The following is an 11,698-nucleotide window of genomic DNA, read 5'->3' as shown; positions in this document are numbered from 1 at the left end:
GAGAAGCGGAGGGGGCAGCCAACAGTTCTCCTAGTGGCTCAGGCCCGGAATGAACGCAGCCCTGCTGCCGCCTCCCCAGAAATGCTAGAAGCTCATTAAAATACCACAGTCACTGAAAGTGGACCAAACCTGGCACTGCCACCAGTTAACATCAGAGGACTTACGCTTTTCTACTCTGCTCCGGAGACAACGGGGCTCAAGACCAATTCTTTCCATTGGCCAGTTTGGCCAGTGGAGAGAATGTGGAGACCAGGAGGCCTGGCCATAGAGCGGGCCAGGAGAGCCATGTCCCAGTCCAGCTGGGCCTGCTCAGACCATGTGCTTCTGCTGGCTGAATTCCACCCTGGGCCACACCTGCACCCCTGCTGCTGCCTGCCACAGGGGCCAGCAGCGCCCAGTTCACGCTCCTCTCACCTCGTGGCCTGCGACAGCTCAGAGCCTGTGGTGCTGTCATAGAAACCTGAGGAATGGCCCCATTCCAAGGCTGAGAGCCCATGAACGGCCATGACAGCAGAAGAACCAAAAGGGAGAGCCAGGGTGGGGAGGGTGACCAACCATGTCACCACGACTTTAATTAAACCCAAGGCTGGGAATTCAAACAACAAAACTGCACGGGCACCTACGGGGTGGCCACAGGCCACCGACACCCTGGCCCCACCCACCTTCCCTGAACCCCTCGACACCTGACACCGGTGCCAGCCTCCACCTGGACCACCAGGCCTCCAGCGGCAGGACACCTGCACAACCACTCGGCAATCCATGCTCCATCGCCTATCTCCATGGCCTGGTCCGGGGCACCATATGCTGCCATGACCCACCCTGTGCCCGCGGCTGACAGCACCAGGCTATCCCACCATTCCTCAGCACTGGGTCAAATCCTTGCCAGAAGAGATCCAGGCAACCACTACTGAGGGACTGGCGCTGGCACTAAAGTCAAAGCATATGCAAAGCTTAATCCACGGGGCCTTAACTGAGGGAAATTCTGTCCCTGGGGGGACAACTGGTGGCAACGTCTGTGGACATTTTTGGTTGTCAGAACTGAAGAAAGAAGGTGCTGCTGATGTGTAGTGAACCAAGGCCAGGATACTGCTGAACATGCTACGGTGCTCAGGACTCGTCCCCACCTCAGAGACTTGCCCAGCCCTGAATGTCAGCCATGCCAGGCTAGAGAAGCCTGGTTTAGTGTGACAAACAGGCAGAGTGACACATAACTTACTATGCAGACTGGAATGCTTTTCAAAGTGAGAGGATACTACTGCTAATAACTGCAGACACGGGCGGGAGGCAGGGCTGTGCCCGCAGCCAGAGCATCTCAGAGATGAAAGACAGGAAAGTCTGGGAAGGGTCAAGGAGCTTGTCTCATAAAAGTCCCAAAGCCACCAGATAAATGCTGGGATGTCATAAGCTACAGTCAGCTCAGGAAGGAAATCTTTGTCTAGTTCTTGTTTCAAAAAAAAAAAAAAGAAAAGGAACCATCTGGCGCGGCCTCGAAAGAAGAGGGATAGAGAGCAAACCCGTTTCCCGCCAAAGCCAGGTGGGTGGCACGTACCAAGACTTCAAGACGGAGAGTAGGAGAGTCTGGCGGCCTGCGGGGCTCCACCCATCACCCTGACTCAGGGCCAGAACTGAGGCTCCTCCGGAACCTTCCTCACTAGTGAGCCACCTTGTCCTACACCGGCCACTTCTGCTCCTAACTTCCTCCCTGCCTGTGAACCAGCGGCCTGCGGCTCCTGGCTTTGCAGGTCCACCGTGCACAACAGGAAGGAGATTTTCAACAGATTGGAAACGTCCTTGTTTGTCAATGCGGGAGCTAATAAGCCACAGCAAGTCCGACACCTTGCAGAAGACAAGGTGGAAACTGCTAAGACGGACAGGAGAAAGATGTGGACCCACCGTCTGCACAGACCACCTGGATCTCAGGCGCCTGCTGTAGACCCACTCCCACTGCTGGTCTCCGCAAGGCGAAACGCCGTCTCACCTGCCCCCCAATCAGGTAACTCCGTGTCCCCACTGAGTCCATCCTATTAGGACAACATAAAGGCAGTCCAGCTGCCCTCTCTTCCCCAGGTATTTCCCACCTATGCAGGACACAGGCACAAAGAGGACGGCACAGGCAAATCAAGTTTTTCTTGTCACTGAACGAATAAAAGCCGGTGAATCTCTTGGGGAAAGGGTCCCACAAATTAGTGAAGGACATCTGGAAACCCAGATCCGGCACCCGAGGCTCCCGCAGCCACACGCCAGATGGTCATGCTGCTGCTATCAGAATGGGCTGCAGAAAAGGAAAGCCGCTGGCTAAGCGCTCAGATCCCAGGTCCAAGTGTGGGAACGTGCCCTCGTTCAGTAGTTCAGATCTCACAATGACCCCAGAGCACACTTCCTGCTCCAGGCCAAGAGACGGCCAAGAGAAAACTGACCCATAACCTCTGGAGACAGCGATCCAGAGTCTCCTGGAGTCTCACTGAGTGCCTCCCCCAGACTGTCCTCATTAGCACCCTGAAACAGACATCCTACTTTAAAACTCAGGGCTGGCTTCCACGAAGAATTCCGATAGATATGAACTCAGCCAAAGGCTAGGCCAAACTTGTGCACCCTTCATAATTCATACGCCTGACAGCGAAGCACCTTCTCCATGACACTGCAGGTGTGGGAAAGACACATGTCACCATCGGAAACCACGAGCTAGGACAAAGTTGCTAATACTAATAATAATACTACTAATAAGATTCATTCCCACTGGCTATATAGACCACGATGTTGAAAGGAAACAGGATCCATAAAACCCTGTCCACACAAGACAGGAGAACACGGCCCTGCCTGAAAGTCAGGTTTGGGTTAGGATGATGCATGCCAGGCACTGGCTGAGCTCGGAGAATGTAAAAGCCACATGGGCCCTGGCCACATAGAAGGGAGAAAAATAAACAGAAGAGGAGGGGCTTGCCAGGCACAGAGGAGCGCCGGCCCCGCGGAGGAGAGACACCTGCTGCAGAACGGCAAGGGCTTCCCTGCAGCGGAGCCCGAGAGGTGGGCAGGGCCCAGCGAGGAGGGGGGCTGCGCTGCTGGAGCTCGAGTACGGCCAACGAGGACAATGTGCATTCTAGACAGGGGACAGGGTGGTGGCAGCAGAGGGAGGGCTCCAGGAGAGGGGAGGCAAAGAACTGTGCAAGCTGGGACTAAGGCCAGGGCCACGGGGTCAGAGGGCGCCTGGATCAGAAATGATCCAAGAGAAGCAGCACAGACGTACTGACCGACTCGGGGGCGTCAGGGGGGGGAGAGCACGGTGACGAGCCAGGCTTGGAGGAACAGCAGCTTGGCAGAAGCAGCTGGTGGCAACTGGGTGATGGTGTCCTGGGCGATGGACAGTGGATGAGGCCAGCACGCGGAGGAACCTTGGAGAGAGGCCTGGGAGGGGGAGGAGCACCCCACACAAAGGCAGGGAGCTCAGTGAGTGACATGGCCCAGCCCCAGGGGCAGGAGCCAGATGAGAACTCAGGAGAGCAAGGGCTTCCCCCCGAGGAAGACGGAGCTGGGGATGACTAGAGGTGAGAACCAGGCAGGAGCCCAGACCCGTTCTCCAAAACGCCTCACCATGACAGGTCAGGGAGCACGGGCCAAGCCAGAGGGTGCAGAAGCCTCACAGGCTTCCTATCAGTTTTCCAAAGATAAACAAAACTCAAACACATTTCCAGCCACGGAGAAGGAACAAGAGAAGGTGATGGGAGGTCGCAGGAAAGGGGGCGACTGGGAAGAGGAGCAACTGGGAAGAGGGCCTGGAAGAGGGCAGAGGGGACTGTGCCGCCTCCTGAAACGAATGGGACCCAGGAAGATAATCAGGAGACACATTTTCTAAAAGCTTCCAAAACACTCTGTCAACATGCAAACCTGCCAATGGCCCTAGCTCCCATATGATGCTGGCCACCAGGCAATGTCCCACTGCCAGCCACCAGGTCAACGAGACACCGAATGGGAGTTAGCAGCTACAGAGCCATCGGAGGCCGCGGCTGGAGATGCGGCTCGGGGAGGCCAGGCAGGCGCTCCCTACTGCAAGGCCCTCACCTTGCATCATACTCCTGTAGGCAGTGTCTGTGATGGCGTAGATGTGCGGTGGCATCTCGTGCCTCTTCTTGCCCTTGTACATTTCCACAATCTCCTCGGAGTAGATGGGCAGGTTCTTGTAAGGGTTGATGACCACGCAGAACAGGCCTGAATAGGTCTGGAAAGAAGAGAGCAGAGGAGTGGTCAGGGGGCCTCGTTCTCAACAGCGGGGAAACTGACAAGCAGCTCTGCTTCAAGGCCACGTCAGCCCGGCATGAAAGTGCTCCCTGGTGCCCCTGCTGCAGGTGGGGGGTCACCAGCAACCTCCTCGCCTTCTCAACTGCATGGCAGCTGCCAGCTTTGTATGTTGACGAGCTGCACGTCAGGTGGGACCACAGCACAGCAGACACAAGTCCAGCTACAACACTCAGAGCCCCGGGCAATAAGAGACACGTCTGACGTGTCTGTTGTGGCAGAAGAGGAGCAGAGAAAGGGAGCCGCTGCAGCCCAGGGAACTCAGTGGAGCCCGAGTTATTCTACCCTGAAGGGCTCCTGGGGACGCCGGGTTGAAGCTCTTGGTGCTCCCGAGCCAACCTGATCCTCTGTGGGCTCTGGACCCCTCAGAGCCAGCCCTCTCCTGGAGGCAAATCTCTCGAAAACTTAAAGGCCTCGTTCATGACCCCTGTGAGCCTCCTCTAAGACTCGGGTCTTCTCTGGAAGAAAGAAACTCAGTCAATACCCTTCTTGTGAGCACCTAAAATACACCCAGTACTGGAAATCTGACTCGAACAGATTAAAATCAAACCCCAGGAGTCTGAGAGCCAAGTTCACTTCCAAGCAAGGGCAAATGTCTTAACCTCTTACCCTCCATTTCTCAATCTGTAAAATGGACAGAGACCCACACTGCATTGGGTAGTAACAAGGCAGAAGTAAGATCAAGTGCTTGGCACAGTGCCCGTGTGGCTGTGGAGAGCAGCCCCGGGCAGGTGGGAGAGCCACTCCTGTGGCAGCAGGGTGAACGAGCTGGCTGTCCTCGGAAGCCCATGTTACTATGACCATTAATTGTTTTTCTAATAAATTTCCTCAGCCTTTTCCTCCAACCACCCCACAGACTCCCAACAGCTACACGAGACCCCCGAGACCATGCAGATGGCAGGTGCCCAATTTGGGGGACCTGGATCTCCTTAAGCAGTTGGAGTAACCCAAGCACCATCTTCCTAGGAAGGTAGTCCTGACTCAGTTAAGGGACAACAAGGTATTGGGCTCAGCCAGGAGCACACACAGGTCTCATAGTTGCCAACGCCAACTGCGTGCTGGAGGCCAGTTCTCTGGGCACCTACCTTCCACCTTGTCCTCCTCATGAGCTGCCTACGCCTTTGCTGCTCACAGATGTCCCCTTGAGCCACAAGCAGCCACCCTGAGGGGCTGCACCCTGCTGTCAACTGTGCCCTCTCCAGTCACCCCCAAAATGAGGTGGATCTTCTGGCTTAACCCAAAGACAAGGCCCACACAGGAACCAGGTGTGAAGACAATGGCCTTGGACTTTCCAGCAGCAACTGGACTGGTCCACGTGCAGAAGGACCCTGAGCTGGGACCTAGCGAGTGCTTGTAGGAGGGGACTCGGGCCTGGGCCTTCCCTTCCTCCTGGATGATCAGCCACTTCCCCTTCCAACGACTCTCTTCCCGAGGGACCAGGAAGTCCACTTGTGGAGTTGGCAGCCCGTGGGCCTGGGCACCACAGAAGAAGGGAGTCAGGCAGGGACCTCTTCTGGTGTGCCTGTGTCAATGTCGGGTGGGGACAAGACAGAAGGCCAGAGAGCAGTGAGGTCATCCCAGGAACTCCAGACAATCGAGCTTTGTTCTTGGGCTTTGAGAAAACCCACACTCTAGGAAATCCAGACCAATCAATGCCAAGGACACATGGGTACATGTAGGGAGTGCCACAGAGCCAGATGTTTAGAAACAGCTGGCATCAACAGCAAAAGGGGGCAGAGGGTCATTAGGACAGGTCTGTCAGCTGGGTAGGCAGATGGCCTGAGCTCAAAGCTCTTTCTGTGGGCAAATCCCATCTAACCTGGGCGAGCACCATGCGGCAAACAGCTCAGGTGGCAGGGAGCAGCCACACTGGACACTCACGGCAGCAGACCCTGAGGAGTGGCTTGGCCCCCACACAGTCACGCTAGGGAGCTGCTCATTCACAGGCTACAGAAGCTCTTTGTGCCCAACTGCTCCTGTCCCAGGGCCCTGCCCCCCGCGCCCAGGAAAAGAGAGCAGCTGTGCTGCAGCATCAGCCATGCCGCCCACGATGCCAGCAAGTGTGGCCCAGAGGCTCCTGCGGTCACAATGCAGAGCCTTGTGCAGGGAGACGTGGCTGAGAATGTGGTGGCACCCCCCACCCCAGGCAGCCACCGATGGCCTTGATCTTCCCACAGCTCTGCACCTGCTGGGTTCTCCACCAGGAAAACTCTGGGGACATTGGCTTCCCCCATAGTGACACTGCTTAGCAGGAGGCCAGTCTACAGGACCTGCACAGTGGAGGTGAGCAGAGGTCTAGAGGAAAAGCTCTGGTGTCACATCACAGCTATGTGCACGTGCACACAGAGCCCTGCAAGTCACCTGCAGAGCAGAGACACAGCAACTGGCGGCAAATGTGCTGAAGCTGGGGGGTGGTTTGTTTTGCTGGGAATCAAAGCCAGGGCCTCCAGCAGACAGACGCTGCCCCTCAGCAGAGGGCATCTTAGCAACTCATGCTCCTCCTCCTGGAGGGAGGGGGCCTGCAGCCAGGGAACAGTCAGGCATAGGCGGCCAGCCTGCTGCTCACCGGATCCAAGTTAACCACGGACCCCAGAGGGGGCACACAGAGGACCAGGTTACCTTCCCAGGACAGTGGCAGCACAGCAGTGCAGGCCTGCTGGAGCATCACCAAGTCCCCACAGGAGTCTATGGATGAGGAAGTGAGACCCTGCATGGCCACACCACATCCCACATGGTCAGTAAGGGACCTCGGGAGCTGGGCTTTAACCCAGGTCCTAGGGCTCCAACTCCAGGCTCCGGAGTGCTCTGCTTTACTGATCCAAGGCCATCCCAGCTCAGTCACACACAGAGGCTGTGACATGAGTGATGAGGCCTGCCAAGGAGCACTCCACTTCCCATGGGACCATGGCTCCCGTGTGATCCCTGCAGACAGGTGCTGCTTCCTTGGAGTCCCTTCGTTTACTGCAGTTCGCTGATGGTGAGTTTCAGTGTTGCTTTTAATTTCAGGAGCTTTTAATTTGGTCCATACACACTGTCCTTAAAAGACAGATGAGAGAGAATGGGGCTGAGAGTTCCTGTCTCATGGCTGCCAATGTCTGGGTACATGACCCCGCATAAGTCCTTTGACATCTGCGGACCTCAATTGTTCCTCTCTGCCAGAGTGGAAGGTTGAGCCAAGCTGGTCCAGAGAGAAACGAGACATTCCGTCTATCTACTTGTGGACAGGTCCTGGCCATCATCTCATCCCCAGAGGGTGGTTATCAAGGCAGGACATAAGGCCCTCATCATCAGGCATCAATTGAGCAGTCGCCAAGCAACGCAGTCCTCATAAGTTCTGGGCTGGTCAGGACTCAGGGCAATCCACAATGGCCTGGGACTCAACTGAGGGTTTCAGTTCACCTTAGTGAACTCAGAAGTACCAAGCCAGTGGAGTGGGCAGCACCCCACAAAACATGTCACCCAGAAATCACAGAAAATTAAAAGGCTGGCCTTGGGGGGGTCCTCACCACCTCTGTAAGCAGGATGAGCCCGTAGCCTCCTTCTATCACCTATGTGACCACGAGCAAACCCCTCAGTGGGGGACTTGGTTTTGCCATCAGCAAAATGAAAGGAGGGCAGTAATAACCCAGAGGTCACATACAATGACCCTTCCGTCCAAGACCTTTGAGGACTGTTATTCAGCCCTGAGAGCAAGAGGACCGAGGTGGCTGTAATAGCATATTTAAATAAAGAAGCTATTTCAGAAAGAACAAGAAGCAGAGCTCTCTCCTCCATGGGGACACACACCAGAAGCAAACGTCTGGACTGGGCAGAGGAATCTGGGGTTGGTAGGAGACAGAACCGTGTGTCCCCAGGGCCAGAAAAGCTCAGGCCTTTTACAGAGAGGCTGGGATTCCACTCGTCCCTCCATGTTCTCTCGCACTGCCACACACTGTCCTGCAAATGCAGCCCACCAGAGGACAGAGATGACACTCCTGGTCTCTGCATTCACTTCCCCTTCGTCTCACGGACATGGAACTCGGGGGCCAGGGACTCAGGATCCCAGTCTTACTCTTGTGGCTCACCTTTGTTCCAAGTACAGTCCCCAGAAGGAGGCACACCCTCGGCCTCCATAAGGCACAAATGGCAGAGTACCAGAACCAAGACTGGAACAAACGAAGAGGGGAGGAACCAGACGGGAAACCAGGAGACTGCACGCCCTGCTAGAAGGAGTTGACCACGCTGGCCTGAGCCCACACAGTTCCCCCGAGGCCAGCAGATGGGCAGCCCTGAGGCACAGCAAGCTCTGCTTCCTGCATTCGGCTTCCTGCTGTGTTTCTGGCCACACAGGGAAGTGAGAAAGGTGACGCTGTAAAATCACCCCGCCGGGACGTTCAGACGCCCAAGGTGGAGCCTGCCCCCCAGCATCCCTGCCCCAGTATTCCTAGAGCCCTCTTCTCCCGCAGAGCCGGGCACCTGGGGTGCGGGCAGACTGGGCGCCCTGTCCTGGGAGCCACTTACGTAGATGAGCCCTGAGTAGTAGCGCTCCTTGAGGTTGTGCAGCACCGAGGCTTCGTTGAGGCACGTGAGCTCAGCCATGTCCTCCACCTTGGAGAACTTGGGGGGGTTCATCTTCTGGATGTCGTCCTTGTTGACCTTCACCTTCTTCCCATTCTCCACCAGCTCCACGATGGCCTCCTCGCCCACCTCCTCCTTGAGACTGGCGGGCTCGAAGCCACTCTTGTCGGAAGGCACCCATACCAACTTCTTGGCGGCCCAGTCGGCCTGGGCCAGCGGGTTATTGATGAAGTTTTTGTCCACGTAGAGATACTTGTCAGCAGCTTGCTGCGCCATGATGACTTACAGCCAGGACCTGAGGGAGAGGAAAGGACAAATGTGAGCGCCAAGGACATCAGCCTCTTCTCCTGTGAACTCTCATACAGCCAGGCCACCACACAATGTGCCAGGATCCCCCGCTGCACACTTCAGAAAGACACGCACTGCGGGCAAAACAGGTTGACAGCAGCGAGTCTGCTAGAAATCAGGGGTCAGGTGTGTCACTTGAGGGCCACCCAGCCAACCAATGCCACGAACAAAACCACTCTGCAACTGACAAGCTCAAGAATCTCGGGTGGACGCAACTACAGTCACCATGCTACGCTGACCTTCCACCACACAATTTAGGAGGACACCCAACAAAAACAGGTCTCCAGCGAGCGGAGAGAGACAACTCACTGCACCTGCTCACTGGTGGAGGACTCCACCGGAGTCGACTAAGGGGACAGAACACCACCAGTACATCCTGCCTCCAGATTCTAATTCCATCTGCTTAAAACATATCAGAGTAAGAACAGAGAAGTGGGGCTCCAGGGACATCACAGAGAGAGGCAGCACTCCCTGCAGGGCGCAGCTGAGATGCCAACAACATTCCCAGCTTAGGGGCCAGGAGGACAAAACCAGGATAACCCTCACGGCTCCTGAAACACTCGCACACGCCACCTCGAAAGAGCGTCATCCTACCTGCTAGGTGAGGTGCACCGTGTAATCCCCCATTTACAGATGAACAGACGGGCTCCCGGGGTCACCCAGGGAGGACTTCCAACCCTGCTCCTGGGCCTTTCCAGTCATTCCACCCCAGAGGTACAGGCTGGGGCCCCTAAGGGCCAGATGAACCAGCACCAGGACCTGACCCCCTGGTCGGAGACGCTGAGCCCCCGGCCGCCCACCAGGGAAGCCGAGAGGCGCTCCAGCCTGAGCTCAGGACCCGGGGGGCTCTCCCCTCAGTGAGATCAGCACCCACCCCGCCACCCCGGAAATCCAGAAACCCCAGGTCCACATCCTTCCGCGTTTCCAGATTCAACAGGGACTTGGACTGGGTGGCTTTGCTCCCGTACTGTCCCCGGAAAACAAACCCTGTAGCCCCTGCAGGAGACCAGGGACCAGGGCGCACTGGCCTTGCAGGACCACACAGAGGGAAAACAGCGTCCAGGTTAGTGGCGTTGGCTGAAGGCCCGGCAGACTCCGGCTTCCCCAGGGTCTAAACCAGCAGCACCACCCAGCCTAGGGTCACGGCAGCTCCCACGGCCAGGCCACCCAGGTGAGCCAAGGCCTCCCTGCCAGAGTTAATCCCAGTGGTCCTCTGCCTCCCTGTGCGCACGTGAACGCTGGCCAGCAGCTGTCCCTGCCACATCCCTGCCTGCTCAGGACCTGCAGCGAGCGCAGGGCAGAGACCCCTACCAGCGGCTGGTTCCTGGTCTTTCCCAGCCCTCCAACCCACAAAGAGTAAGATAACCTGCCACCAATGCCCAGAGAGAAGCCACTCAAACCCTCCACAAATCCTAAATTCACTAGTCATTAGGGGTTTCTCTACCCCAGGCCAGTGAGGGCACCGGAGGGCATCTTCACAAGGTTCCTACCAAGGGGAGGAGGGTGAGGGGATGGTATTAAGCCAACCAGCATGAAACCCAGTTTATTCACCACCTCACTTAACCCTGGAAGAGAGCTTTTATCTTCTCCAACTGAAAAATGAAGAAACAGGCTCAGAGAGGGCAAGTCATCTGCCCAGAGATGCCCAGTCCAGTCATGAAGATGGACATGTCTGCCAAGAAGCTCAGGACAACAGCAGGAGTGGAGAGGAAAGCACTCAACTAATATTCACTGGCTGCTACTGGACAGCAGGGAGGCCAGGCGTGACCCTCCCCAGGGTGGAGTTATAGTGTGTTACAATTCAGTATCTCCCTCCCTCGGCCTGCTGCTGCGAGGTGACAACCCTCATCAAAGCCTACTGCAGCCCAGCGACACGGGCCCTGGTAGGACCGACAGCAGAGAACCCACATCAGGGGCTGGCTCTCGGCAGGCCCTGGGCTCCTCCAGGCTGCAGGGAACCAGGCGCCCAGGCCATCCTGGAATCGGGGTAAACCTCGGCTCGGCCCTCAGATCAGTGGGGCAGCTGGGGGGCCATGAACACCACGGGAACTGGCAGGGGAAGAATCCCACCCGACTCCCTCCCCACCCTTCAGACCTCAGCAGTGGGACAGTCAAGCCAGCACTGTCCACCCCTGGTGGCTACAGAGGCCTGGAGACCAAGCCCCACTTCCTGTACCGGAACAAGGCAGGGTTGAGCCCTCTCCTTCCAAGGCCTCCTGGGAAGGCCGCCCCGCAGAGCCCCCCTTGCCGGCACCTCCCTTCCGCAGAGCTTTCATTAGGCAAGGCTGGGCCCTGCCTGGCCCGGCCAAGGACAGTGCTGCTTGGTCTCCACAGCTCTGCTGGAGTGACGTGGGTCGGCGCAGTGCCAAGACCAACACGGGGCTGGGCTGCTGGGGGACCTGCAGGTCATGACACACGGTGGGCCCCCTCGCCTGCTGCAGCTGAGCTTCTGTTCCCGCCTGTGGCAGGTGAAGAGGCTCCTGAGCCCAGAGTTCACCTCCGC

The 11,698-nt window shown here is 57.1% G+C and overlaps 1 protein-coding gene across 3 annotated transcripts in view; it reads right to left on the bottom strand.

The window, feature by feature from the left end:
• The window catches only part of Myh9 (myosin heavy chain 9), a 75,646-nt gene that overhangs the window by 42,337 nt on the left and 21,611 nt on the right, over positions 1 to 11,698 (bottom strand). For all 3 annotated transcript variants that reach the window (XM_048802096.1, XM_048802103.1, XM_015482763.2), the window contains exons 2-3: positions 8,791 to 9,146; positions 4,057 to 4,213 (exon numbers count right to left, since the gene is read on the bottom strand). In XM_048802096.1, coding sequence (XP_048658053.1) covers positions 4,057 to 4,213; positions 8,791 to 9,123 — 490 coding nt within the window. In that variant the 5' untranslated portion in view covers positions 9,124 to 9,146. The remainder of the gene's footprint in view (positions 1 to 4,056; positions 4,214 to 8,790; positions 9,147 to 11,698) is intronic.

The sequence above is a fragment of the Marmota marmota genome, unplaced genomic scaffold (assembly GCF_001458135.2).
Source record: "Marmota marmota marmota unplaced genomic scaffold, marMar, whole genome shotgun sequence".
NCBI classification, from domain to species: domain Eukaryota; kingdom Metazoa; phylum Chordata; class Mammalia; order Rodentia; family Sciuridae; genus Marmota; species Marmota marmota.
Note: the sequence above shows the minus strand (reverse complement) of the source record. Positions and strands in the feature narration are given on the sequence as shown.